General features: G+C 52.6%; 3 protein-coding genes across 4 annotated transcripts; 1 reads left to right on the top strand and 2 right to left on the bottom strand.

Moving 5' to 3' along the window:
- Positions 1 to 2,037: 2,037 nt before the first annotated feature.
- EMC6 (ER membrane protein complex subunit 6) lies at positions 2,038 to 2,924 on the bottom strand. Its single transcript, XM_020881180.2, has 2 exons — positions 2,784 to 2,924; positions 2,038 to 2,606 (listed from the first exon to the last, which is right to left on the bottom strand). Exon 2 carries the CDS (start codon positions 2,558 to 2,560, stop codon positions 2,228 to 2,230), a length of 333 nt encoding a protein of 110 aa, XP_020736839.1. The 5' UTR covers positions 2,561 to 2,606; positions 2,784 to 2,924; the 3' UTR covers positions 2,038 to 2,227.
- Positions 2,925 to 3,081: 157 nt separating this feature from the next.
- Positions 3,082 to 8,156, top strand: TAX1BP3 (Tax1 binding protein 3). The gene is made up of 4 exons (XM_020881179.2): positions 3,082 to 3,200; positions 6,312 to 6,431; positions 6,846 to 6,923; positions 7,192 to 8,156. Exons 1-4 carry the CDS (start codon positions 3,162 to 3,164, stop codon positions 7,327 to 7,329), a joined length of 375 nt encoding a protein of 124 aa, XP_020736838.1. The 5' UTR covers positions 3,082 to 3,161; the 3' UTR covers positions 7,330 to 8,156.
- An 882-nt stretch (positions 8,157 to 9,038) lies between these two features.
- CTNS (cystinosin, lysosomal cystine transporter) lies at positions 9,039 to 27,570 on the bottom strand. Of its 2 annotated transcripts, XM_070478883.1 has the most exons (13): positions 27,456 to 27,570; positions 24,489 to 24,568; positions 20,732 to 20,810; positions 18,024 to 18,108; positions 15,784 to 15,887; positions 15,535 to 15,666; positions 14,215 to 14,314; positions 14,006 to 14,125; positions 12,780 to 12,950; positions 12,258 to 12,432; positions 11,019 to 11,136; positions 10,304 to 10,418; positions 9,039 to 9,946 (listed from the first exon to the last, which is right to left on the bottom strand). In XM_070478883.1, the coding sequence occupies exons 1-13, from the start codon at positions 27,482 to 27,484 to the stop codon at positions 9,830 to 9,832; spliced, it is 1,425 nt and encodes a 474-aa protein (XP_070334984.1). In that variant the 5' UTR covers positions 27,485 to 27,570; the 3' UTR covers positions 9,039 to 9,829. The 2 variants fall into 2 exon arrangements, with proteins under 2 accessions (XP_070334984.1, XP_020736835.2); XM_020881176.2 differs by lacking the exon at positions 12,258 to 12,432 and having other exon boundaries at positions 27,456 to 27,567.
- Positions 27,571 to 27,776: the final 206 nt, after the last annotated feature.

The following is a 27,776-nucleotide window of genomic DNA, read 5'->3' as shown; positions in this document are numbered from 1 at the left end:
TTTTTTTATAAAAGTGAGCATCTCAATCTTCCTGCCCAGCAATAGAGGAAAGGTTAAGTAAATCAGATCACTGCTTTACTCACCAGTAGGACTCACTCTGCTTCCCCCTTACTCGGTGTCAAGACCGACCCCCCACTGAGAGTTCAGAGGTGGTCACTGGGAGATGCAGGCAAAGCTATCGCCTCAGTCACTTCTTAGCTTCATGTGAAAGCATCTGGTACACAACCCAAATGGGATTCAGGAGGCGTTGGTCACAGGCCACCTATTATCTGTAAAAGGGGACTTGGCTTCAAGTTTTCAGATCCCCTTCTGATCAAAAACTGATTCTTAAAGTCCCAATCTGATCACATCACTTCTAACTAAAACTTTCAAAGGCTCCCCCTTCATATGTTAGTATAAAGGTCAAACTGTAATTGAGCAAGACCCTATGTGGCCTTCCCAGGATAGACTGTCCTCTACCTGCCTCCTGTCTGTAGAAGCTTCTGCCTCTGAGCCTTCCCTGAGTTCCAAAGAATTAATTTAATCAGAGAAGTGAGAAAGTGCAGAAAGAAATGAAAACCGTCAAGGAAGACAAAATAACAATAGTTAGGCCAATGATAACTAAGTCCAGGACATTCAGATCCTTCCCAGGGGCTATAGATAATATTTTGAGCCATGTTTTTTGAGTTGTTTAGCAGATACTGGAACCCTCACCAGGGGGAAGTTAACTGCATGCTGCCCACAAGCACGCAGATCCCAGATGGGTTAGAACCATTTGGTTGATGGTGTCAACTCCTGGTCACTTCAAGAGCAACCAATCAGAACAATGTCCTCAAGTTAATTACACACCCTGAAACCCTCTCCTTTACCCTTATCTCAAAAAAACCTCTCCCTGAAAGCTGAAAGTTTTAGGCCTTTTGAGCACTAGCTGCCTGGTCTCCTTGCTTCTTGCCTGTGATAAAACACTGCTACCTGGTGTCAGCAGATTAGCTGTATTGTGCACGGGTGGACCCAAGTTTGGTTTGAAAGCAGAACTCCCCACTGTGGCCTACCTCATAGCCTCTTAACTTCAGACCCAGGGCAAAGTACTTCCTTCCCAATCGCCCTCACACATGCACTTTCTTGCACGTAACCCCCTTCTTCACAGTTTTGAGTCTCAATTGTAATGCTATTTCTTAAAGGAAGCTACCCAATCCCCCCCCCCCACCCCCAATCTGGACTAGGTTTGGGGCTCCTCTGTACTCTCGTCATAGTTCTTATCATAATCTATTTGTGATATCAGGTAGCAGTCCTGGTGAGTACAGTGGTAAGAGCATCCCCACCTATTGGGTGGGAGACTGGTGACGATTCCCCCACAGGGAGGCAACACACACAGTGATAAAGAATCTGCCTGCTAATGCAGGAGTCGCAAGAGACCTGGGTTCGACCCCTGCATCAGGAAGATCCCCTGGAGAAGGAAACAGCAACCTGCTTCACTATTCCTGCCTGGAAAATTCCATGAATAGAGGAGCCTGGTGGACAACAGCCCATGGGGTTGCAAAGAGTGGTACATGACTGAGGAACTCAGCACCTGGTAACTGAATTACAAGTGTAAAGTAACAAGTGTAAAAAAGTAACAAGTGTAAAAGGTACAATGCCTGGCATATTTGTTGTTGCTCAGTCGATTCTTCTGAGACCCCATGGACTGTAGCTTGACGGGCTCTTCTGTCCATGTAGGGAACACTTAATATTCAGTTACTAGTTCTCAGGATGTTAACGGTAAGTTCTCTCCTGTTTAGGTCCTCCTATGCTATCTCTTGGAGAAGAAAACGGCAACCCACTCCAGTACTCTTGCTTGGAAAATCCCATGGACAGAGGAGCCTGGTAGGCTACAGTCCACAGGGTCGCAAAGAGTCGGACACGACTGAGCGACTTCACTTCGCTTCATCCTCTCTCTGGGTGGCCTATGCGTAAATGTAAGGAATCAAGACAGAAAGCTGAGGCCTAGTCCCAGTTCTCCCTCATTCTGCACCCCTGACAGCCACTGGCTATGCCACGAGGGAGGGAAAAAACTCCACAAAGGGTCTCACGCTTCATTTAATCTGAAGAACTGTACAGGCTCTTCGTCTTCAGATATAAATTATTTATAACGTTACAGAACAAGCAGCGATTCCAACAATTTAAAAACTAGGTAAATCTACCCGGTGTTAATTTCTGGCAACAGTCCTCCCGATCTGTTTTTTTAAAAAAAGTCATCCCTGCCCCCGTTTCAGTAGACGTGCACCATGCCGTAGAGAAATGTCCAGAACAGGACGTAGGTGAAGAGGCCTCCGATGAGGCCCCCTGTAAAGAGAGGTCTTCGCGACTTAAAATACTTGTTCCACCTCCTTCCCGCCTTAAGAATTAACAGCAGGGAGAGCAAGATGGAGGCGAGCAGGTAGAAGATGAAGCCGTAGAGGCCGGTGAGGCCGAGGATGCCGGCCGTGGCCCCCGACAAAGCCGACACCGAGGTCCGGCAGTAATCCAGGACGGCGGCGTTGCCCCGCACAGCGGCCTCGCTGATGAACGGCGGCCCTTCCCGCTTGGCCACCACGGCGGCCATCGCACCCTGCCGGGCTCAGCCTGATTTCTCGTGGAGCAACGCGGGGCTGTGGAGAGAACCAAGTTACAAGTGGCGCCCAGAGTATGGCGAGTTTGGGTTCACGCCGCCCCTCCCCCTGGGGCCGCCGAGAACCAGCACCCCTCGGTCGAAAGACGCTGAGAAGGCTTAGAGCTCGGGGTGCCGGCGGTACATCTGCATTTCCCGCCCAGACTCGCTCAGTTACCTGGAATCCAGCCGCGGACGCGGTTACTCGACGTTCCCTCAGAAAACCTCGGGTATGGATCCCCGCGACGCCATCTTGCGCTGGAGGATGCTGGGACGGCCCAGGCTGCGCAGGCGCCTGGAACCCGTGCCAGCCTTCCAACGCATGCGTAGTGGTAGCCCCGCATACGCTCCGCCCGCTCCCTGATTTTCTGCGCACTCGCCGTGACTTCCGAAAGCCGAACAGCGCTCCGGTCGGTGATTGGCCGGAGACTTCTTAACTATTCATAAGGGGGCGGGCCTGGTTGGGCCGCCTTTGTTAACCGAGAGAGGGCGCGGCCGCGGGTATTTTCGCTGAGGGCTTCTCTAAGCTACGCTTGGCTACCAGATTGGGGTCGAGATGTCGTACGTCCCGGGCCAGCCCGTCACCGCAGTGGTGGTGAGTGCGCTCGCGCGGGCTCCTCCTCGTCTTGGCTTCCCCCTACTTTGCAGATAGGTAAACTGACACCCGAAACAGGTTGACAGAGCGTCGAGCGGGGCTCTTGCAAACTTGCAGCCAGAGCTCCGATTCCCGCTCTACTTGAGCCGGGCCGCGGTCTTCCCCAGCCCTGCAACAGAAGTGCCTGGGATCCAGAAACCTCCTGAAGAGCCAGAATCCAGGCCAGATCCCGCGTATTACCGCTGCCGCTTTGGATTTCTCTCAGCCAGCCGGGGGCAGGGAAGATTGTGGAGAAAGGTTCCGGCTGTGGAAGTCTAGGAAAGCGCCTCTTTCCTGGATCTGTGTCCCCAGCTGGGCAGCTGCGAGGGGCGGGCGCCGGCCCCGACGTCTGAGTCGCAGCCTCTGGAATGAGGAAGTGCTTCCTCCGCTCTAGCCGGCGCCGCCGCCCAGAGGGAGGCTTGGGGGTGGAGGTGGCCGGGGCCAGCGTAGCAGCCAGACCCTCACCCCTCCTGTGCAGGCTTTCCTACTCGGACCCACCGCCGCCCGGGCCAGGGTGAAGGTTCATGCAACGGGCTCGATCCTGATCGAACTTTCTCTGGATTCCCAGCCCTTGGGGCAAAGTCCAGGCCCCCTAGCTGGCACCTGGGGCCTGAGGAGACCTTTTGGGGTCCGCTCAGTCCCTACTCTCCTCCCTTGGCTTGTCTCGGGTGCCAAGTACCATTAGAATAGGTAAAGGCAGGCGGGGACATTAGAGCCAGATATTAAAGCCACAGCCGAATGGGACCTGCAGGCCCCACTCTGTGGCTGAGGTGGGGAAACTGAGACCTAGAGAGAAGTCTGGTCATGCCTAGTTGTGCAAAGAAGCCCTCAGAAAGGAACCAGGTCGCTGAGAAGAAATGCCTTCTGGGCAGGGAACGGGTTGGGTGGAAGTCCCAACCCTGGGGCCTGGGACTGGCTGCAGTATTTCAGATGGCTGTGCTGGTGACTCCTGCAGTCAGGTGGTGTGACCAGGGAGCCACTGATAGAGCTGACATTTGAGGGTGAGCTTAGAGCACCAGCTCCAGCCTGGGCTGGACCTGTTGACAGCAGTCCTCAGCTTCACCTTGGCTGCACCAGCCTGCTTTTCCCAACTCTCTAGCTGCCCTAAAGAGAAGGGGTCAAGTTTGCTCCTTAGTTGGCAAAAAAAAAAAAAAAAAAATGGGTGCAGGTGGGGAACCAGAGATGGGCAGTAACCTGCCTGACCTCGCCCAGCAAATCAGTGACAGTACCTTATCTCCTAGTCTTAGAGCCTGTACTTTTTTCTGAACTTGGAGTGTGTCAAAGGTGTGCAAAGGTGTTTGTCAGAGGAAGTGGAGGCGGGCCTGGAGGAGTGCACACGTTTGGGCACGGAGGACGTAGGTCTAGTGGGCTGCAGCTGTCACGCTTCCTACAACCCCTCTCTCACATATCATGGCTGGTCCCTGGGTCTTCCTCAAAGCTTTAGGACCTTGACCTTCCAATTCTTCTCATACTAGGAACATGTCTGAACACAGTGGGTGGGGTCTGGCCTCTCTCTCTTGTGTCTTGGATCGAGGATGGGGTGGAAGAAGCTCCTCCCTACCCCGTGCCCTCTCCCATGTAGTGAACATTTTGGCTTCTCCTCTTAACTCTGGCTTTGTAGGCTGGTCTGCTTTCTGGACCCCTGCCTGGAGCGCTCCTGGCTCTCCAGCTCAACAAGCTCCTACCCCTCTGGGGTCCCCATCTGGGAGGTGGTTGTGTTCAGCCAGGCCAGGTGGCCGGCCCAGTGCTTCCCTTGATGCTTTTCTGCCACAAGTAGTCTGGAGTCTGTTTTTTCATTTTATTTTAAATTTGGCTGTGCCTGCTCTTAGTTGCAACATGTGGGCACTTGACCTGCAGGATCTAGTTTCCTGACCAGGTATCAAACCTGGACCCCCTGCATTGAGAGTGAGGAGTTTTAACCACTGGGCCACCAGCGAAGTCCCTGGAATCTGTGGATCTCACTTTCTTAGTGGCTCATGTCCCCTGGCCTCCATATCCCACCTTGGTGAGACATCTATTCCCCTTCTGCCTGAGGGGTCGTTCCAGCATCAAATCTGACTACAATCTACCATCACCCAGCCCTCCCCAACTCCTAAGAGCTCCAGTGGGCCCAGAATCAAGATCAGGTGGCCAAACTCCTGGTCGGTCCCAAGGCCTGGTGCAAATGGTACCTCCCTCGTGAAGCCCTCTGGTCCAGATCCAGTCACCTTTTGCTTTGGCTTTTTTCTCTTTCTGTTAAGACTCAACTTTGGAGGTGGGGCTGTCTGGTTTGGCTCCCAGCATCTGGTGACCAGAGGTGCCTGCTGAGGACTTTGAAAGAAACTTGGCACAGATGGGAACTCCCAACCTTAGAGAATGGTGGGAGAGCTCTAGATCCCTCCTCTGCCTCCTGCACTGCACAAGTCAGGGCCTGAGGCTTAGGGAGATGCCCCCTCCCTCCTGTCCTCCTCAGCCTTCTTGATCTGGGCTCAGCCTCATTTCACCTCCCAGTTCCGGTCCTGCACTGTACACTCTGGTCTCGTGGACATGTATCCACAGCACCTTCAAGCCTCTGCTCCTGTTCCTTTGGCCAGGACAACCCTTCCTCCTTTCTGTGCAAGTCCAGTCTCTGCTTTTCCCGAGCATCTCCTGGCTTGCCCTGGACAGGGCTGGCTCAGCAATCTGAACTGGCTCAGGCAGGTGCCTGCATTTTTTTTTCAGGGCCTGACCACTTGTGCCCTGTGTGGTCCCTCCCTTAGGACACAGGAGCCCATCCAGAGCAGCCACAGCAGCCTGGCTTTTGGGCCAGAAGGGGCTTAACATGTGTGAGGAAGGCTGGTGCCTGAGGCAGAGGAAGCTGGGAGAGGTTAGGACGGAGGGTTGTGGGGGTGGACTGGTGTGTCTGAGTTCTGAGTCTCAACCCCCCCGCCTCCCAGCCTGGTGACCAGCTAGGTTCCTGCAAGAGGCCCTGGGTCCTGCCCCCAGGGCATGGCTCTGAGCCTACCCAGCCGCCTGAAGGTGTTGCAGGGGTCACAGACCCCATTTGCTCTCCATACCCACTCATCCCCAACGCGTTTTTTTCATCTTTGCCAGCAAAGAGTTGAAATTCACAAGCTGCGTCAAGGTGAGAACTTAATTCTGGGCTTCAGCATTGGAGGTGGAATTGACCAGGATCCCTCCCAGAACCCTTTCTCAGAAGATAAGACAGACAAGGTGAGCTGGACTAGGATCTGGGGACCTCTCTGTGGGGCACAGAGGCCTGAGACAGTGGGCTCTTTGCTTCCTGGGCCTTTGTGGAAGGAGCAGACCTCATCTCTCTCGAATGGTCCTCTCTTAAGAAGGTCCAAGAAAAAAAAAAGGAAGGTCCAAGAAATGATCTGGTGGGAGTAAGTAGGGGTGGGGTGGGGGAGAGTGGGCCTCCCAGTACTAGGAAGGCCTGCTCAGACGGAGCCCAGGTGGCCAGCAGGGGTTGGAGTGTCTGTGGGGCTGTCCTACTTCCCCCTTGGCTGTCTTAGGACGGGCTGGGTGTGGGATAGATGGCTAGGAGTATGCTCTGCTGGGCTTTGCTCTAGGGCTGGGAGGCCAGTCTACTGACCCCAGGGATTGACGTGGGCTGCCTCTTCCCAGGGCATTTACGTCACACGGGTATCCGAAGGAGGCCCTGCGGAAATTGCTGGGCTGCAGATCGGGGACAAGATCATGCAGGTAACCAGTGTCCCGAAGGAGGAAAACAAGGCTTGGGCTGGAAGGTGTAAAGCCCTCGGGGGTGGTGGGGCTGCCCCTGCCTACGGCCCTGGGCACCTGGGAGACGCACCGAAGCCTGTGCTGAATCCCTCTTGTGTGTGTGTGTGTGCGCGCACGTGCCCAGCCCAGGGACATCAGCTTGGGTGACCCAGGCCCCCCAAAGCCCGTCCTGTTTTCAGATCCCAGAAGGCAGTGGCCTGAAGTGGGCTGTGTTCTCTCCCTGGGCCAGGTGAACGGCTGGGACATGACCATGGTCACACATGACCAGGCGCGGAAGCGGCTCACCAAGCGCTCGGAGGAGGTGGTGCGTCTGCTGGTGACGCGGCAGTCGCTGCAGAAGGCTGTGCAGCAGTCCATGCTCTCCTAGCAGCTGCCGGGCTCCCTGACTCGAGCCTGGCCACCCTTTGTACAGTGACACCACTTCCATGCTCTGTCTGTCTCTCGTCCTGGCTTCTGCTCATTGCTGGATCCCTGCTCAGAAGGGCAAGAGCGGATCCCTGGCCCGGCCTGATCCCCTCTCCCACCACTGGCCCAAGGCTCTGGGACCATCTCTTCCCCTTGGATGCTGAGGACTGGTAACAGGGCCTGGAGCCGAGTCACAGTCAGTCTGCAGTGACCAGTCTCGGCCCTCAGCCCCTGCTGCCTGGCCACAGTAGTGCCCAGGCCGTCAGGGGCCCCACTTCCTGGTAGCACCTCGTAGCTGAGACGCACAGGGCTTGGCCCTGCCCCCGTTTCTCAGCTCCACAATGTCTGTGCCCCATGCTTTCCCCTGCATTCCTTAGAGGGGACTCGATTCACTGCCAGAGACACTACGAAGGTCTGCCTGGATGGAAGCCACGCAGGCTCATAAGTCACCCCATTTCACCCCCACTCCCCAAGGGGCGCTGGCCTCCCCCAGGGTTCACCTGCTTACAGGATTTAGACGAGGGTAACATTTCAGGGCAGTTTTCAGGATTGCCATTTTTCTCTATGCCTGTGGGTTTAACTTTTATATTTTTTTAATCACAGCTTTGATACAAAGTGTTTTTTATCTCACTCTTTGGAGGTGCCAGTTCAACTTTGGAATTTAAGCTTACTAATTCACACGTGGGAGCTACTCTTAGTGAGGGCACTGGCCTGACTTTGGTTACTGTGGAAATGGGGCAGTGGGAAGCTGCCCTGCATCCTGTGCCCAATAAACAGTGCTGGAATTCATTCATCAGGGGTCTTTGCTGAGACAGGGGGGAGGGATACTTGGTGAAATATCTATTCCCAAACCCACTGATGCTGTACTGGGCCAGGGCTGCTCTGTGGGAATGTCTGAGAGTCCCTTCACTGGAACTGGCCCAGGGAGACCCCCACTACCCTTGTGTAACCTAGCCTCAGCTCTCATTGGGAAGGGGCCTCATGGACACCAAGGGCAGACACGTATCCCATAAGACATTAGATAACTCATTTTATCCATGCCAGGGACACAGGCTGTGGTTTGATGGGATGGGAGTGAGCTGGGGGGCACTGTGCCCTCTGCCTGGCTCAGGACTGGTTGCAATACTGGCTCTGGGAGTTGCCGCCACTCATGGACCCACCTAGCCCAGGCAAGTCAGATTTTTGCAATCTCCCATCTTTAAAGTGTGTTACCCAACCACACGCTGGGTGGCCTAAATAAATCAGGCATGTGGGCTTGGTCAGGCTGCACTTTCTGCTTTAGAGAAACAAGTTCCTAAATTCCTTGATACTTAGTATGACAGGCTAGAGGAAGAATCTGGAACATTTACCACCCCCTTCCCTGCCCCTTCTCCCACATACCCTTAAAGAACGCATCCAGCCCTTGCTTACGGCCACACAGCCAGACTACCACGCCCTTGGTCATGCAGATGGTCCCTCTGGGACCAGCCTGGCCCTGAGCATCCAACAGTGCCGCCCAGCAGGGCTCCCCTGGTGACACACGGGTTTGGCACACAGCCATTTTGGGATTGGTGAACTTCGAAATGCCATGCGTTTCCGTACAGTGGAATGACTGAGGCCGTCTCCCTGAGCCCTAAGGACTTGGTTCAGAAGCCAACACACCTGCCTCCTGCATCTGGCAAATGCTCAGTGTGCAGAGAGGAAACGAAGCAGGTTTAATTGAGGACAGAAGCCCCTTGTTCATCTCATGGATCGACAAGCTCGAGGCATGGACAAGGCACATCTACCTCCCCTGCTGCCACAGGCAGGACGACTGCTTGGGGTGGGAAGGGAGAGGCTCTGGGGTCAGGCGGGGCCCACAAGGAGTGTGTGAGGTGGTCTCAAGTCCTTTGAGGCTCTGGAACAGCCACAAGTTGGTGAGTCTCAGGTTGGAGTCTGGGAAAGTGAGGGAAGGGGGCTGCTCTCACCACTTGGCAGGTCTAATATGCCTCTAAGGCACAGACTGGTGTGTGTCTATGTGTGTATGTGTGTGTCCTGTCCTCCAAACAGGTAAGGGGCACGTGTGGGGCCCGAATATGGGAAAGTGGAGGTAGGCAGAGGCAGAAGAAAGTAAGCCACTCACTTCCAAAGCATCCCTCTGAAAAATTCCAAATGGCTCGTTAGTGTGATAAAGATCCGGAGAGAGCTGGATGTGAGCTCGATTCCGAACCAATCTGTTGGGCACCTCAAGGTTTGGAAATACTGGTTCTTTACAAAAGCCTGGCTGGGGCCACCTGGATGTAGGATGAGTGTCCACACAGTGAGTGCTCAGAGAACGCAGCCTTCAGAGGAGGCGCCCCAAGGCCTAACCCCAAAGTCCTTGCCCCTCTGCCAACAACACCAGCATCTCCGGGTCTATCGGGCACAACACCTGGCTGCTCTGTCTCTGAACACAGCAGTGGCAGCAAGGCTCCCTTGACTCTCCCAGCTGCCAGGTCAGTCCTTCAAGCCGCTCCCAGAAACACTGGTAGCTTGGGCGGTGGGGCAAGGCCTTCAGCTCCAAGCTCAGGGCTCAGTCCTGCCTGGGACAGCTGCCAGAAGCCCTGTGTGCTGCCTGAAGCCTTAAAGAAAACAGAGATGCAGCATCAAGATGCAGGAGGGCCAGGTGCCTGACTGGAAAGGCCCGGGGCAAAAGACCTCTGGGGAGACCAGGAGGGGCTGCCAGCTGTTAATCTCTGCACACAGTCAAGGTGCCTATCCCAGAGGGAGGGTCCTCCCTGGCCTGGGAGAGTCCAGGATGAAGGCAGGCTGGTTCAAGTTTAAGGCATCTGGCCCTGAGGAAGAGAGTGCTTCTCCACACGGAGCCAGCCCAGCTCTCCAGACAGCTTCTCCAGCCTTCCTGATGGAAACTTCCCCACCAGGGCCTGGGCCTGGGCTCTTTCCACTGGTTCCCGGGGAGCTAGTTCAGCTGGTCATACCCTGGTTTCTTTCTGTACAAGCAGAAGTGCTGGATGAAGAAGACAACATCGAAGATGATGGAGAAGATGCCGAGGCCAAATTTGGTTGGGTCTCCGAAGATCAGTGTCCACTGGTCTGTAAACAGCCAGAGGGGATGGGATGGGTTGTGGTTTTAGGTTGGCTGCTGCTCAAACAGCACGCGGGGCTCCATGGTGGAGCGGGGGTTCCCTCCTCTGCCCAGGAAACCACAAATCCTCTAGCTGCCAAATCCCCTAGGCAAGGGACTTCCCCGGTGGTCAGTCCAGTGATTAAGAAACCTTCCAATGCAGGGAATGTGGGTTCAACCCCTGGTTAGGGAACTAAGATCACACACCATGCCATGTGCTCAGTTGTGACTCTCCTGCAACACCATGGACTGCAGTCTGCCAGGCTCCTCTGTCCATGGGATTTCCCAGGCAAGAATACTGGAGTGGGTGGCCATTTCCTCCTCCCCACCCCAGTGGTCAAACCCAGGTCTCCTACAGTGCAGGCTGATATTTTATCATTGCCGCACCTGGGAAGGCCAGGAACAGACAGCCAAGTAAATTTAGAAATGCCCCCTCGGTGAACCTCACCCAGGGGCCTGGGACTGGCTAGGATTCCAGAGTGGGGGAGTGGTGGTTCCCAGGAAGCCCCGCCCCCACCGTCCTGCACCTCCAGCCATCCAGGTGGGCAGCAGCCTGCTGGCTGACTTACCGTTGTTGTAGGACTGCAGGAACATCTGGAGGAGGCTGAAGCTGCCCCCAGTGAAGTCCAGAAGCACGTTGCCAATGCTCCAGCCCTCGGTGCTTTTGTAGTGAAAGTTCATGTAGGCCTGGGCCAGACAGACAGAGGGCAGTGAGGGGGCTGAGCGGCGGCCTCCTGCACCGTGTGACTATGTCCAAACAAGAGCGGCTCTCATGCCTCCCACTCCTCTGTTTGGACCTCAGCCCCCAAAACACAATGACCTTTGGTTTCGGAGCTGTGGGCACAGTCTGGGCAGGTCCTGGAGTCTCCTCTGTAAGCCAAGCAAACCAAGCTCTCCTCCTCCCAAACTCCCCACTCCAGCCAGGGGGATGGGGGGAGGGAGAGGGGTGTGTGTGGATGCTTTCTCTCCATCTTCATCCTACTGTATATCCTGGCTTTCAGGCAACTCTGATTTGTTTCTTCTCACCTTCAAATGGAGATTCTCCCCAAACTCAGCCTGGACTTCATGTTGGGCTTATGAACACAGCCTGGGAGGTCCGATGACCTAGTTTGGAATCCCAGCTCCACCATGGGAGCTGTGTTACTTTGGGAGAGTGACTTGAATTCTCCTAGCCTTAGTTTTCCCACCTATAGCATGGACTTCACTCCTTCCCCAGCCCTGCTGAGGCTCTAGGGCCTCCACCTTGGGCTTCGCAGGTCCAGTCCACTTGGACATCACTCCTTCCAGGTCTTCTCCCAGCAGCCACCTGTCAGGCCCCCTTCTTGGCCTCTCCCACTAACCTTCATGCTTGCTGCCACCTCTCCAGTCCTGGATGGTCCAAGACATCTCCAACTCAGGCTCCTGCCTCCCAGGTTTCCCAGGCCCAAGCCTTCCCACACTCAGGACTGAGGCCCTACTTCCCCCAGGCCCTTCCCCTACTCTGAAGCCTCCTTCCCAAGACCCCTGGGCCCTGATCCCACCTTCCTAGCTTCACACTGCTCCACCTGCAAGGCCTCCTCCGACAGTGCCTTTGTGCAGAATGCACTGGCCCGAAGCGGCCCCACTCCCCGGTCCATGGAACTGAGTCCTGCTGATCCTTAAGGGTATGGCTCTGTTTCCATGCCCTCCAGGGGACTGGCCCTGAGATTCTGGCCAAAATGTTCTCCTTCTTGAACCTTCTGGAACAAAAGGTTCCCTGTGCTGGGGAAGTGGGTTAAATGAGGCCCCAGATTCATGAGTAGAGCCTGTGGTTGTCAGTTCTTTCATACCTGAACTGGTCCTAGGCCATTCTGGCTGTGGCGGAAGCCGTGTGTGACTCTCAGTCCCCGACTCTGAGTAGGATTGTCTTGAGCACTCGAGGGAGGGTGTGAGGGCCCACAGGGAGGACCCTGGGTGCTGGGGGGCCGCCTCCTCCCGGCTCATCTCCCCAGCATCCTGCTGTGGCTTGTCAGGGACATCAGTTGATGGTCATGGGCAGCGGTGGTAGGGTGGCGGGCAAGATTGAAGTCATTAGAAAGGTGGCAAAGGAGAGAGATGAGAGTGATCTACATGACCCCTGACTCTCAGAGCTGAGTGTGTCAGAGAAGTGCCACCAACTTCCCCAGGGATTCCTGGGCCCGGGAAAGAGCAGGCAGAGGTCACGGCTGGCTTGGTGTGATGTCCCACTCCTGCTGGGCTCACTGGCCTCCTCCTAGTAGCTTTCCAACCTATATCTCCTCGCCCCAGTCAGAAGCTGCCCCCAAGAGATCCGTGTCCCTCTCATGCTAACAGCGGGCAGACCTCGGAGGTACCTGTGGAAAATACTTGACCAGCGTCACTGCCAGCTTGATGTAGGAGAAGCAGAAGAGAAACTGCAGCCAGGTGGTTGCCCCAACCGCAGCCATGATCAGGGCGATGAGTGTGAAGAGCCAGGAGAGGACCAGGAAGCTGATGGCTGGCCAGGACACACGCTGGTTGCCTCGCTGGGGATCAGAAGCAGGGAGGGAGGGAAGGGAGGGATATGGGTGGGGTGGGGGTGGGGTGTGGAGAGCCCAGTACCACCCACACCTTGTCACTATCAGAGCCTCTGGTTCCATCCCTCTTGGACTTAGCACAGCCCTTTTGCTTCTTGTTCACACGCTGCAGAACTGGGTCCCTCTCAGAACCTACCAACAGTGAGGGATGCAAGGACCTGGCCCCCATCACGTTGGAGGCCTGGCACTTCACCCCAGCCCAGGCTCCTTCAGCCACCCGAGGGAGCCTGCTCAACTCTGGAACCTCTCCCCCACCTGTGTACCATTCCCCAAAGCAGGCCTCCTTCATATAACTTTCTCAGCAAAGGGTAAAAAAATCCAGACGGTTAGTGAAGTTCGGGGCCGAGCAACCCTTGCTGACCTTGCAGGTGGGAAGAGAACTCCCCAGGGGAAGTGGTCTACCCACAGGGCAGTGAAAGAGAACAGTGACATCAACGATGCCCTGAAACACGCACCGTCCTTCCCTGCTGAGTCAGTGGATGGTGGTCCTCCAGCGACATAGCTGTGCCCGGGCTCCCAGCTCGGCACTCCAGGCTCCCCCTCCTGCTCCTTCCATGGCCATCCCAGCCACACCCACCTGCTCACGGCTCCTCTAGCTGCACCCTGGGCTTCACAGGTCTGTCCCCCTGCAGGGCTGGTCCACCCTGGCCCTCTTCCCCATCACCACGGAACATTATTCATCCCATGGATCACAATTCAGCGCCCTCTGTCCCCCTCCTCCCTGCTGAGTCATGGGTCCCACAAACTGCCCGTGTTCTCCTTGCCTGCTCAGCTCTCAGCCTGCTGGGTCGTCACTGCCTCCCTCTGTGTCGCTCACCGCAGACCTGGGGGCGCCCGAGGGTTTGGGCTCACAGGGCCCAGCATGGGGTCTGGTCTATGACCCAGGAAGCAGATGTGAGTGGACGGACACATTTCCCTTCTGGGGGCTTCCGTGTCGTGTGGAAAAGGGCAGGTGGGGGCCCGGGCGGCACCAGGCTGCAGCAGGGGCCAGGGTCGCGGCTCACCTCATACAGGAGGCATTGCGCTATGATGACCAGGGTGAGGGCGACCGCGTGCAGGCTGAAGAAGACGTCATTACTGTCCACGGGGTTCACGCCGTTGGGGTATTTGAGGAGAAACTGCTCCTGGGTGGGGGTGGGGAGAAGCTGGGGGGTGAGGGGCAGCCTGGCCACCAGCCAGCTTGGTGAGGCTGCGGGGGCGGGCAGGGCTGTACCTTGATGGAGGATACCCAGAAGAGGCCGATGTTGAACACGCTGTAGGCCACAAACCCCATCAGGTTGAGGGCCACAAAGTCGAAGCTCAGACCCACGACACTAGGGGAGAGGGGTGGGGAGACAAAGCAGGGTCGGGGGTGAGACTGGGGGCCGCTGGGGCCTGGAGGGCACAGAGCTCCCAGCACCTCGGGAGGAGGGCCTGGCTCCCCAAGGAGAGCACAGTCCTCAGTTCTTCTCCACGCCCACCCCATGCCATCTGACCTCTTCCTCCTCCTGGGACTGTCTGGAGGCCTCCTGCAGAGACTAAGTGCCTCCCACCCTGGCTCCCAGCTCAGCAGCCCCTCAGAGGCCCATGTGCCTTGTTGGCTTATGCCTGAAGCCTGGGTCTTTAAAATCAAGGTGGGTCAACTTTCTTCTCCAACCAGACACGAACTCCCCCAGGGCTGCAGGGACCAGGAGCACAGCAGCTGTGGGTGAACCCCCCTACCTAGCCCCTTCTCCATCTCAACTGAGAAGCCCCATTTGATTGCTTTCAGAGAGTGGGGCTGAACTGGGCAAGAGACCAAATGCCCAGCACTGCAGCTCTTACATGGGCTCTTAGAACTTTCACATCAGACCCCTTTGAAGAAAGGGCAGGGGTGCTCGCTTCGGCAGCACATATACTAATGAGAGAACAGCATTGAAACATGTATATTATCAAGTGTGAAACACATTGCCAGTCCAGGTTGGATGCATGAGACAAATGCTCGGGCTGGAGCACTGAGATGACCCAGAGGGATGGGGTGGGAAGGGAGATGGAAGGGGGATTCAGGATGGGGAACACATGTAAATCCATGGCTGATTCATGTCAATGTATGGCAAAAACCACTACAATACTGTAATTAGCCTCCAATTAATAAAAATAAATGGAAAAAAAAAAGGGCAGGGGCTTCCCTGGTAGTACAGTGGATGAGGATCTGCCAGCCAATACAGGGGACATGGATTCGATCCCTGGTCCAGGAAGATTCCACATGCCAACGAGCGACTAAGCTCATGTGCCACAACTGCTGAAGAGAGTTCTAGAGCCTGTGCTCAGCAACATGAGAAGCCTGAGCACTAAAACAGAGTAGCTCCCACTTGTCGCAAATAGAGAGAAGCCCATGTGTAGCAACAAAGACCCAGTGCAGCCAAAATAAATAAAATAAAAAAAAAAAAGGCGGGGGTGGGTAGGAAGACAGAAGAGCAGAGGGATAGGTCGGAACCCAGGCTGCCTACAGCTTCGTTGGAATGCTCCTCTTACTGGCCCCAGGTGAACCTGCTTGTAAAGCTCTGTGGGTTACCTTTTCCGCCTCCAGTTGGTGATCACCTGAGGGTAGAAGGAGACTGACCAGGCCACAAAGTAGATCCAGCCGATCACCTGGTTGATGATGCTGACGACGTTGCTGTGGATCACCAAGAAGCGTATCCTTGGGCTAGAGAGGACGTGGGGACCGGGATGAGCTGGGGCTGGGTGTCTGGAGGAAAGCCCTCGCGCCGGCACTGGCTCCCTTCTCATCCTTTAGGGCCCACGCCGGCGGAGGCCAACCTACCTGGTCTGGTTGGAGTGATTTCCATGAAGATAAGCAGTAACTTGTCCAACACTTTGAGACGTCACTCGAAAAGAGGTATTTGTCGTTCCGGGAGGCACCACGACCTGTTAGAAAACTGAATCAGGTCCAGAGCCCCGTAGTTATTGGGACCTTAGTGAACGTACAGCTCCAAGCTATTCGCTAGGGAATGGAGGGACAGGTCACACAAGCCCCTGCCTTCTAGGAGCTTCTTAACAGGAGGGAGAAATATTGGGCCAATCAGCTAACCAGAATTCCCCCTACTCCAGTGTTAGACTTTATGAGCAGAAGGGTCCTCCCCTGGCTTATTTCTGAGGGAAGGTGGGAGGGCTCTCTTCCTCTCACTAGATATTTTATTTTGGACAAGTTATTTGAGCTCTGATCTCAGTTTGCTCATCTGTAAAAGGGAATAACACAAAAGTCTACCTTACAGGGTTGCTCTGAATGACGTGATGTCCATAAAGCTTATGGCACTGACACAGCAAGTGGTGAACTGTTTACCATCACTACTACCCTATGATGACTGCTGTTAACTCCACTTCCTTTACTGTGGATGGCTTTTCCAGATCCACAGAGGATGTTTGCCCCACACCCAGCCTGGCTGCCAAGAGACAAACCAGAAGAGGTGCAACACATCAGACACTGCAGGGAGAACACCTTTACTCTCATTTCTGTCCAATCTTCATCAAAAGCTCTGCTCGGCCTGCCTGTAGTATCTGACCTCCCCATCATGCCTCCTGCTGCTCTCGAATTCTCAGTGAGGCAGCGAGCGGGATGAGACTTTCACTGGCTCACACTGTCCCCCTACTCCCATCTCTCTGTTCCCTGGATTGTGCCCCGGGCCCCACCTTCCACCCATGTAGTGGGCACCATGATGTGGCTCACTGGGTTGTAGTGGCTTCTTCAGGGACCCTTGAACATATCTTTCGGCTCGTAACCCCTGAAATCAGGGGGCTTTGGTAGGACAATTGAAATGATGCAAGTGGCTGCTGCAAAGCCTGGGATCCAATTTGTGGCCAGTGTGTTGTGAGCTTCATTTTCACAAAGCATACTGCTCTTGGCTCTTTTATTTTCCTATCTTCATCAATTCTTACTTTTAGCAGGTTTTGCTGGCAACATTGTATGTCTGTTTCTAAGTGGCCACCAAGTCCCTTCTGGAACTAGGCATCTACCTGTATCTGATCATGTGTCAATGCTGTTGGCTTGCTCAGGGGCTCAGAGCAGATTTGCAGCCCATTTCTACAATCACTCAGTGCCTCCTGCTGAGCCTCAGGGCTACATTCCTGTGTTTATCTTCGTTCCTGTGTTTATCTCTCATCTGTTTTTTTTTCCCCTCCCTACTGATTTTTTTTCTTTAAATTAAGTTGACTGGTAATTGGCTCAAATCCTCCCTAAGGTGGAAGCAGTGTTTATTAAAAGATTAATGTATAAAGGCTATAAAAAGTTATTATTATTATGCCAGACAGCCTCTGGCACTGGTTTTTCCAGGCACTCTATCAATGGAATCCCAGAAGAGAGCTTTGCAAACTTTAATGTGGACTCAAATCACCTGGGGACTCTTACTCATATGCAGATTTTTAATCAGTAGGTCTGTGATGGGGCATTTCTAAAAGGTTTTAAGGGGGAAAGATAGATTAGGAGTCTGGGATTAACATATACACAGTATTGTGTTATATATAAAATATATAACCAACCAGGGCCTACTGTGTAACACAGGGAACTATATTAAATATTTTGTAATAACCTATAAGGGAAAAGGATCTGAAAAAGAATATATATAAGAGAATATATCTTCGTGTGTATATATAACAATCACTTTGCTGTACATATACCTGAAACTAACACAACACTGTAAATCAACTATACTTCCATTAAAAATAAAATTAAAAAAAAGTCTTAGAGCAGAGACAATGCTGCTGATCCATGGATGCTCTCTGAGGAGCAAAGTCTTAAAAAAAAACCATCTTAAGAATTTCTTCTACATTCTCAGAATCATTTCTGCCTCATATTTTTTACCATCATCTTAATAATTCCATCTTGATAGCATAAAACATTCATTGTCAAAGAGACTAACATAGCCCCAAATCAGAGATTTCTAGAACAACAGGTCAGGGGTAGCCCCTGGTATAAAAACAAGGTGGCCTACTTCCACAAGCACTTAGTCAAAATGTGGTTTGTTATCTAGTCATTTTCTACCCATTCTGTTAAGATTCATTACTTACTTCATCAGGGAGCTGAAGGATAGTAACGTTTTTTGAACGAAATGTGATTTCAAAAGTGATCACCAAGGTTGCATTTAAAGGGCACCTGTGGGGGACAAGAATCTAGTTACTGCTGAGAAGCTGGACTCCTTGAGGTCTCAACCTGCCCTCTGGATTTTGTGGTGGGCCTGGCATATCTCAGGCAATTAGGGTGACTTAGGGCTATGTGCTTAGCCCTGGGGGCTTGAGAGGTGGGGTCCCTTTGCCCAAGTGAGAACACAGCTAATGGGAAATAGTCTGTGAATATCACATGAGGTGTTCAGAGGCTGACAGGACCATGGCATTTGCTCTCCTGGGAAAGACTTCCGAGAAGGGCCAGGCAGCGTCCCCAGAAAGTGGTGAGACATGTCTGAGTGGGAACAGCCTGTGGGGCTCAAGTCTGGGTTTAGAGGCCTGGAGTTAATCTGGAAAGGGGTGGGAAGCTGCTCAAGGATTCTGTGCTAAGGAGGACGATGTGTTGTATTTACAAGGTGTCAGTGTGCAGAAGTGGCGGCATCTGGGGACGGGATGCAGGTCTGTTAGGACGCTTTGGTCCCAAAGCTCTGGTTTAAGATCAGACATCCTAGGAGAGGTGAGGAAAAGGGAGAAGGGTAAAGAGGAAAAAAAACCCCAAAAAACTAGGGTTCCAGATCTTCATCTCGGGGCATCCTCATGGCTGGGAGGCACAAGCTGGGGAAAGCAGGGAAGGGTAAGGAGGAGGTGGGTTCTCTGGCACAATCTGGACTAGGTGGGCACCCTTGTGCGGGAACCAGCAGAGGGCAGCTGGAAAGACTCTCAGATAAGGCTGACTGGGAGCACTGCACAGTGCTTGGGATCCACCCAAGGGAGCTGGATGTCATCTCAGAAAGTGCTGCCAAGTGACTCAGCTCCTTCTCCCAACCTCCAGTCAGTCAGTCAGTCAATTCAGTCACTCAGTCATGTCCAACTCTTTGAGACCCCATGGACTGCAGCATACCAGGCCTCCCTGTCCATCACCAACTCCCAGAGTTTACTCAAACTCATGTTCATCGAGTAGGTGATGCCATCCAACCATCTCATCCTCTGTTGTCCCCTTCTCCTCCCACCTTCAATCTTTCCCAGCATCAGTGTCTTTTCTAATGAGTCAGTTCTTCACATCAGGTGGCCAAAGTACTGGAGTTTCAGCTTCAGCATCAGTCCTTCCAAAGAATATTCAGGACTGATTTCCTTTAGGATTGACTGGTTGGATCTCCTTGCAATCCAAGGGACTCTCAAGAGTTTTCTCCAACACCACAGTTCAAAAGCATCCGTTCTTCGGTGCTCAGCTTTCTTTATAGTTCAACTCTCACATCCATACATGACTACTAGAAAAACAATAGCTTTGACTAGATGGACCTTTGTTTGCAAAGTAATGCCTATGCTTTTTAATGTGCTGTCTAGGTTGGTCATAGTTTTTCTTCCAAGGAGCAAGCATCTTTTAATTTCATGGCTGCAGTCACCATCTGCAGTGATTTTGGAGCCCAAGAAAATAAAGTCTGTCACTGTTTCTATTGTTTCCCCATCTATTTGCCATGAAGTGATGGGACTGAATGCCATGATCTTCATTTTCTGAATGTTGAGTTTTAAGCCAACTGTTTCACTTTCCTCTTTCATTTTATCAAGAGGCCCTATAATTCTTCTTCACTTTCTACCATAAGGGTGGTGTCATTTGCATATCTGAGGTTACTAATATTTCTCCCGGCAATCTTGATCCCAGCTTGTGCTTCATCCAACCTGGCATTTCGCATGATGTACTTTGCATATAAGTTAAATAAGCAGGGTGACAATATACAGCCTTGACATACTCCTTTCCTGATTTGGAGCCAGTCTGTTGCTCCATGTCCAGTTCTAACTGTTGCTTCCTGACCTCCAGATTTCTCAGGAGGCAGGTCAGGTGGCCTGGTATTTCCATCTCTTTAAGAATTTTTCAGAGTTTGTTGTGATCCACACAGTCAAAGGTTTTGGCATAGTCAATAAAGCAGAAGTAGATGTTTTTCTGGAACTCTCTTGCTTTTTCAGGGATCCAACGGATGTTGGCAACTTGATCTCTGGATCCTCTGCCTTTTCTAAATCCAGCCTGAACATCTGGAAGTTCAAGGTTCACATACTGTTGAAGCCTGTCTTGGAGAATTTTGAGCATTGCTTTGCTAGTGTGTGAGATGAGTGTAATTGTGCAGCAGTTTGAACATTCTTTGGCATTGCCTTTCTTTGGGATTGGAATGAAAACTGACCTTTTCTAGTCCTGTGGCCACTGCTGAGTTTTCCAGATTTGCTGGCATATTGAGTGCAGCACTTTCACAGCATCATCTTTTAGGATTTGAAATAGCTCAACTGGAATTCCATCACCTCCACTAGCAATCTTCAGGACTCTCTTCAAATATTTAGAGCCTTGCAAAGGACCGCTTTGAAGTCCAGCATCAACTACTGGTCACTCAAGGAGCTAAGAAAAAGGCTCATGTGTCTTCCCCATCCCACCAGAAACAAGGTTTCATCAGTTGTTGGCGGGGGAGAGAGACCTTGGGACCTCGATCTGCAGCCCAGGGCCACTGTCTGTCTTTCCCTGGCTTGTCTTAATGTGAAGAGGTAAGGGCATCACACTTCAAATATGAATATAGTGAGCAGGGGTCAGCCCTGACCCAGCTGTGGGACAGAGCTGGGCCTGGGAAACTTACGGGAGGGAGATGCTGACGCTGGTGGAGCTTCCGTTTTCCAGCTTCACGATGGGAGGTACAGAGAAGTCAACTGTTGACTCTGAAACAACCCAAATCAGTAACATGAGTCATTATGACTGTGAGCTCAGGCCCACGAGACACTGGGAGGAGGGGCCCTGACACTTGAACTTATGCTTCATAACCACCTCTATCCCCTAGGTGAAGACTCCTGAGGTTCTAAGAAGCTAAGTATGTGACTGGCCAGGAAATGCCCTCTTTATGCACTTTCTCCTCCTGCTGCCAGAGACAGAGGGAGACACAGGCCTGACCAGGAGATGCTGAAGCTTATTCCTCCCCCACAGATGAGCTCTAATGGTCTGCAGGAGTCACCCAGAAATAGAAACCATGGAGCCCAAAAATTGGTCACAAAGGAATTCAGCCACAATCTGGGACTAGAACACGTGGGCTTAAACCACTTCTTCAGATGGAAAGCACAAGGGTTTCCTCTGTTCGTGGAGCTAAAACGACCCTGCAGAACCAGTCCTGCCCCTTCCTGTAGTTTGAGAGAGACACCTGTGGCCCAGTTAACTTGTTTCTAAAGAACTGCCTTTGGTTCCCTGTAAAAGCCCAGCTCACCCTATTCACTGATCCCCTTCTGGAGGCTGGCCCTGCTGGGGACTTGGGGGAGACTGATGAACAACACAGAGTTTCACTACCGGAGATTTCTTCTTGGCATTAAGATGTTAACTCAGGAGGAGGCAGACAGACAGGCCTCTGGGGTGAAGGAGGAAGTAGGTTTGGGAGGCCAAACACTTCAGGGCAATTTGGGCACAGGAGTTAACCGTCTCTTGGACTCTTCCTGGGTTCTCCGGGCAGCACCGCCCCATCCCTGCCCCCAACACAGGTGTGTCTACTTCACTTCCCTCACCTGGGGGGCTTCAGGGTGACTCACAGCCTAAGGTGTGATCGTGAATCTAGACTGGGCCAGGAAGGGGGCCCACAGGGCAAAGCAGGTGTTCCATTTGATGAATATGGTTCCTTCCGGGGGGCCGTGGCTGCAGGTGAAGCCCAGGTCTTCCCCTCCCCAGACCCCTCAAAGGCAGAAGATGAAGAAATGAAATTTTAGATGCTCAGGTTGGGAAGGAATTTAAAAGTTCCCTAATTTGACCTCCACTGTCTGAGCTCCTTCTCAATACTCCTTCCTGGCAGTTTCTCTTCCTCTGGCTGGACACCTGGGCCAGTGGCAGAGTGGGGGAGGCAGATGGGGAAGAGGCAGGGAAAAGGAAGAGTAAACTCATCTCCCACAAGGGAACTGGCCAGCCTGAAACTCACACTCTGGGGCCTGGCTCTGAGCCCTCTCAGACTCTACTTGAGCCACCTTTTCCCTGCCAGTCCCACATGTGGATGCAGATACAGGCTCTGTCCTCAAAGGACATCTTTTAGCCCAAGATGGGAGGCAGTTAGGAAGCTGGCATCATATAGAATCCTAGAAAAGCACGTTTTAGAGTCTGCCCCGGGGCAGGAGGCTCTGGATACCACACTGAAATAATCAAATGAGACTCCCTGAAGGCTCCTCCAAGAGCCTTTGCTTTTTAAAAAGGAATCCTCATTGGCATCTCTCCCACTCCACACCAGCCACTGCCGCTCTCTAATTACTACACCAGTGAGAGGTGGGCAACGTGACGCCTACTGCAGACAGAAGAAAACAGAGAATCCCAAGGGGGGATTCTGTGTGTCGTGTCCACACAGCTCAGAAATGGTAGAGGCAGGATGCAAACCTACGGCGGCTTCCGGTCCAGGGCTCAGGTCCCTGCCAGTAGGTGGCAGCACTCCGAGATTCCGCCCACAGCCGGCAGGGGCGAAAAACACCTCCCGTGAGGGAGCTCACGGTAGGTCCTCCCTGCTGCTCAGTCACTCAGTCCAGTCTGACTCTTTGCAGCCTCAGGGACTGCAGCACGCCAGGCTTCCCTGGCCTTCACCATCTCCTGGAGTTTGCTCAAAATCATGTCCACTGAGTCAATGATGCCATCCAGCCATCTTATCCTGTCGCCCCCTTCTCCTGCCCTCAATCTTCCCCAGCATCAGTCTTTTCCATTGAGTCAGCTTCCTGACCACTCCCCAAAGCAAAGACAGGCAGGGCAGAATGAAGTCAGAAAGCCAATTCTAGCTCCTTGATTTTATGGTGGTTTCTGACTTTTCCTTTATGACATTTAGGAAAAAAGACTCAGTGACACAATGCAGCAGGGGTCCCAGTCTCATTACTTTGTGGCTGTGTGACTTTGGGAGAGACTTCTACCCTCTCTGGGCCTGTTAGCCCTCTGTATAATCTAGTAGCAGCAGCTGAATTTTTTCTTCTTTCTGAGGGCAATGAATTAGCATGACTAATGGAACTTTATTTAAAGCAAGCCAATGTGCATGCATGCACACTTTTGGGCCTTAGCCCCAGAGAATATGACCCAGCAGGTCTGGAGTTGGGTCTCTGGCATCTGTACTGAAGAGCACTGGGCTCCACGGTGTTCTTTCTTTCTTGGAAGAAACCTCTTCTTTCTCGGAAATTGCTTCCCCACAAGCAATTCCCCACAAGTCACACCTTCCCCACAAGGTGTGACTGCAAAGTAACATGACTGATTGTTTAACAAACCTGGAAGAGCTGATCAGATGACCAGTGTTTGCTCAGAGATTCAAGAGCCCAAATGACTAGCAGTGGAACCACTGTGCGTAGCTCTTGGCAAGCTTCGGCAAGGGTTTGCAGTTTGTGCAAGGTTAATTTGGAAACTTTGGTTGGAGGTTTTAAAATGTATTTGATTTTTTTTTTTTTTTTGGCCACACTGTGAAGCTCATGGGATCTTAGTTCTCCAGCTGGGTACTGAACCCAGGCACCTGGCTGTGAAAGCATGGAGTCCTAACCACCAGGGAACTCCCAAGATGTACTTTTTAAAAATTATTTTCATTTATTTTTTGGCCTCATTGAGTGGCATGCAGCATCTTAGTTCCCCAACCAGAGATCGAACCCATGCCCCCTGTAATGGAACTGTGGATTCTTAACCACTGAGCTGCCAGGGAAGTCCCTGTATTTGATTTTTGACAACAGCCAGATGATCAAAATAATGGGTCTGGTGTCCTTGGAGGCTTTAAACAGCTTTCACGGAAAGAATTTCAGCAATGTTTGGGCAATAGAAAATTGATGGTATGATACAAGCCTTTAAAGGGCCCTGCCCTGAAGGTCACGCCTCACAAGGATACACAAACCCTGATATGTTTTCCAACAACCAGCCCAGATTCTGTAAGGCCCCTAGCCCTGCTGAGCCCAGTTCCTCTGTCCTTCTCTAAGGGAAAGGCTCTGTAATCTTACCAGGGGATGCGGGGCAGGCTCCTCAGGTGTTTTTACTGGCAGAACCGGGTAACAAGGTGGCCACCTCAGCTGCTTCTGCAGCATCTCCCAGGACCCATAAGTCCCTCTGTGAGGTCCATGGGGTGGAACACAAGCTCTTCTCTACAGACATTATCCCAGATTTTTGGAGCTCCACAGTTTGACATTGGTGACACAGAAAAGGGAAGAGGGCCCCCAGGGCAGAAGGTGAATTATCTGTGAACCATCAGGCTCCCTGTAAAACTCCTGGACTCCAGACCTTGGTCTGTTCTACTACCTGGGTGGCCACCCAGCCAAGGGGCAGGTGGACACATACTGTCTGGATGATCCTAAACCTTTGGCTGCAAACAATTAAGGAGGCTACTTCCTCCATTTCCCTCACAGCTGATAACCCATTTCTAGACTTACCACATTTCTCTATGAGCTGCAGGGGGAAAAGGATAAAAATAACCAGCCACCTCCTTATCATGTTCCTCGATTTCAGTGAACTAGGAAGAAACATAAAGAGCAAGAGAAGTTCAGGTTAAAGTTGGATCTGCCTAGCAACAAGTGGACAATAAGCCACTTGGCACCATGCATGGACAGTTCATAAAGGACTTTCACTTCACACCTGTGACCTCACAGGCTTTGCATCACCAGCTTGGAGAAGAGGACCCCAGAGAGGATCTGTCTTTCTTTGATATGTGGGGAAATGGGCTCTGAGAGGCTCAGTGGGTTGTGTAAGGCCCTACCCTGAGGAAGTGGACAAATGCTGAATTTTTCCCTCTTCAACTGTTTTGTGCAACCTAGACAACAGAAAGAAACATGCAGCCGTATTGCCTGGGGGTTCTTTTTTATTTTTCAGAAGATATTAAAGCTGTAGTCAGATATTTGACTCCATGAACCTATAAACTTTAAGGAAATTTTTTTTATTTAAATAGCTTTATTTATTTTTGGCTGTGCTGGGACTTCACTGCTAGTTGCAGTGAGCAGGAGCTACTCTCTTGTTGCGGGGTGTGGGCTTCTCATTGTGGTGGCTTTTCTTGTTGTGGAGAACAGATTCTAGGGTGAGGGGGCTTTGGTAGTTGCACCATGTGGGCTCAACAGTTTCAATTCTTGGGCTCTCGAGCACAGGCTCAATAGCTGTGGTGCATGGGCTTAGTTGCTCTGCAGCATGTGGGGTCTTCCCGGATCAGGGATCGAACCCCTGTCTCCTGCATTGGCAGGCGAATTCTTTACCACTGAGCCCCCAGGGAAGCACCAAACCTTAAGGAAATTAACTTTATTTCCTGTCCTGGGAGAAGCGTCTATAGGTTAGTGCCACCAACAGACCCTTGATTAGGACTTTTTCATTTGACAGGTGTCACTTTTCTGGGACTGGCAGGGATCACTGACAAAGGGGACCTGGTGTGGAACAAACCCCAGATCAGTCCTTGAGCAGTTTATTGGTTAAGTGAAGGAGATGGGTTGCTGTGTACCCATAAGCCCCACGCATGAGAGGTGAACCAAAGGTCAAGATGGGGCAGATCAGCGTAAATATCCATAACTTGGTTTCTACATGCTGCTTCAGTGTACAGAAGCTTTCCCACCTTCCACACCCGTCTCCCCACTCTCTGGCCTCCTCTGGGTGCCTTGTCCTTGGCCCTGTATCCCCATGCTCCCTGCTCCTCTGCTTTCTGTACCCTGACCTGCAGGAAACTGCTCTCTGGTCTATGTGGAATGACCCCCCCCGGCCAACCTCTTCTTGCCACTTTTTGCTCTCCACACCTGCTGATGTCCTCAAGCTCAGGGTTTAGTCTGTTTCCCAGGGCAGATTCTGGGTTTTCTTTGAGGACTCAGACATGCAGAATCAGGCCTAACTGGCTCCTCCTTCATTCCACAGGAGTGGAATGTAGACTGAGGACCTCAAACTCTTGGACAACAAAAGTTCCCTGCTCCCAAAGGCTGACACATGTGGGAGGAAAGACATCAGGAGAGAGAGAGACCTTGAGAGATATGTGTTTGATTAAAATGTTTGAAAAAGATCAAGTTAATAATTACACAAAAACTAGTGTCTTCCAAATGCTACACAGTAGAAACGGAGAGTCTCATCATGATAGGCTCTGTGTGACATGCCGCTCTTCCTATGTGAGTTCTATATTCCAGGCCTCCCCCAGATGCCACCTGCTTCAAGAAGTCTCCCACTCCCAATCCCCTCCCCGGGGCTCCCTGGGGCCAAGGGTCTCCTGAGGCAGCTCCACTTGGGCAGGTATCTGGTTAATCCTGTCACCTGTTCCACCATCTTGAACTCCCTAGATTGTCTTCTCTTGGAGAATACAGAGAGTGGCAAGGATTGTATGCCCTGGAGAGTGACTGCACAGGTTTGAAGCCGAGCTCCCCATTTATTAGTTGGGCTACTTTGGGGCGTTACTTGACCTCCTCAAGCTCCAATTTCCTAAAGTGAAAACGGACAGTGGAAACTAAATCACAGGATGTAGATGAAAAATGAAGCACAATTTGTGGCCCCTTCATGCATGCATGCGCGTTCTCAGCTGTGTCTGACTCTTTGCCACCCCCATGGACTGTCTGTAGCCTGCCTGGCTCTTCTGTCCATGGGATTTCCCAGGCAAGAATACTGGAGTGGGTTGCCATTTCCTCCTCCAGGGGATCTTCCCCACCCAGGGACTGAACCCACATTTCCTGCATCTCCTGCATTGGCAGGTGGATTCTTTACCACCAGCCACCTGGGAAGTCCATAGCCCTTTTATAAGCAGTATTAACAATTTCAAGAGGGAGAGGCTGGTAAGAAAAAACGGTTGAGAAACAATGCTCTAAAGGATTGATAAATACAACCCTTGTCGAGGGCACTTAGCAAGCTCTCACAAGGCCTACGTTGTTATTTTCCTCAATATTGTTAAAAGAGGCAGGGCCCAGTACAGTCCTCGCTTCCTCCAGACTGAAAGCCCCGGAGAGCAGAGTCGGGTTTCGTTAGCCCCACTCGCCTTGGAACCCAGGCCGGTGCTCAGCACCTCAAAAAAGAGTTCCTGAAGTGGTCTGTTCTCTCAGTGTCTCCCCTCTGGAAAGTCATCTGCAAACTGCCACCGGATTCAAGCGACAACTAAGCAGAAGGCGGGGAAGGGGCGCTAACCTGCACTGGAACGGAGCCTCCCAAACCACCTTGGCAGCCCGGTGTCCCCTGCCTCCGCTCGTTACTACCAGAGCCCTTCAACCCGGGGGCTGTCCGGTGCCGAGAGGCCGGGACTGGTGGGCGGTGAAGGAACCCTGGCGCGGCTGAGGGAGGCTGGATGCGCGGCAGGCTGCCCAGTCGACTGGCTGTGTCTCTGGACCTCAGGGGGTCCGCCTGGGAAATGAGGCGGGGAAGGCGGGGGAGGCTGTCGGGGCCGCGTCGGCTCTCACCTGAGGTCCTCTAGGCTCAGGTCACTCATCAGATAGAACGCGGCAGTCTTCTCTGACTGTACCCGCTTCCCGGGGCCGACTTGACATACTGTGGGGGCTGGCCAGAAGTCACCTGACCCGAGCCGCCTGATTCGCGGACTACGGGCCTCGGCGCGATGCAACCTGGGAGCTGTAGTTTCCCCGGTTCGCAGTGAGACACCTGGGGGTTGGTAAGGAACGGAGGGGCTCAGGCAACCTGGCAGGGTATATGGGAGGGCTAAGTCACTGTTAGGGCCACAGGGGCTATCAAATCTTCTAGGGCCTGTCCGCGAACTCCGAGAT

This window comes from Odocoileus virginianus, chromosome 17, assembly GCF_023699985.2.
Source record: "Odocoileus virginianus isolate 20LAN1187 ecotype Illinois chromosome 17, Ovbor_1.2, whole genome shotgun sequence".
In the NCBI taxonomy this organism is placed as follows: domain Eukaryota; kingdom Metazoa; phylum Chordata; class Mammalia; order Artiodactyla; family Cervidae; genus Odocoileus; species Odocoileus virginianus.
The sequence above is the reverse complement of the archived record's forward strand: the minus strand, read 5'-3'. Positions and strand labels throughout refer to the sequence as shown.

What these genes read in the sequence shown, in the direction of transcription:
- EMC6 (XM_020881180.2), bottom strand. Translation starts at nt 2,560, where the DNA reads ATGGCCGCCGTGGTGGCCAAGCGGGAAGGGCCGCCGTTCATCAGCGAG.
- TAX1BP3 (XM_020881179.2), top strand. Translation starts at nt 3,162, where the DNA reads ATGTCGTACGTCCCGGGCCAGCCCGTCACCGCAGTGGTG. An exon ending in AGCCCGTCACCGCAGTGGTG is followed by an intron (nt 3,201 to 6,311) that starts GTGAGTGCGCTC and finishes CATCTTTGCCAG; the next exon opens with CAAAGAGTTGAAATTCACAA. An exon ending in CAGAAGATAAGACAGACAAG is followed by an intron (nt 6,432 to 6,845) that starts GTGAGCTGGACT and finishes GCCTCTTCCCAG; the next exon opens with GGCATTTACGTCACACGGGT.
- CTNS (XM_070478883.1), bottom strand. Translation starts at nt 27,484, where the DNA reads ATGAGTGACCTGAGCCTAGAGGACCTCAG. An exon ending in CTGAGCCTAGAGGACCTCAG is followed by an intron (nt 24,569 to 27,455) that starts GTGAGAGCCGAC and finishes GTTTCTTCCTAG; the next exon opens with TTCACTGAAATCGAGGAACA. An exon ending in TTGTACAGAAAGAAACCAGG is followed by an intron (nt 9,947 to 10,303) that starts GTATGACCAGCT and finishes GTTTTCTTTAAG; the next exon opens with GCTTCAGGCAGCACACAGGG.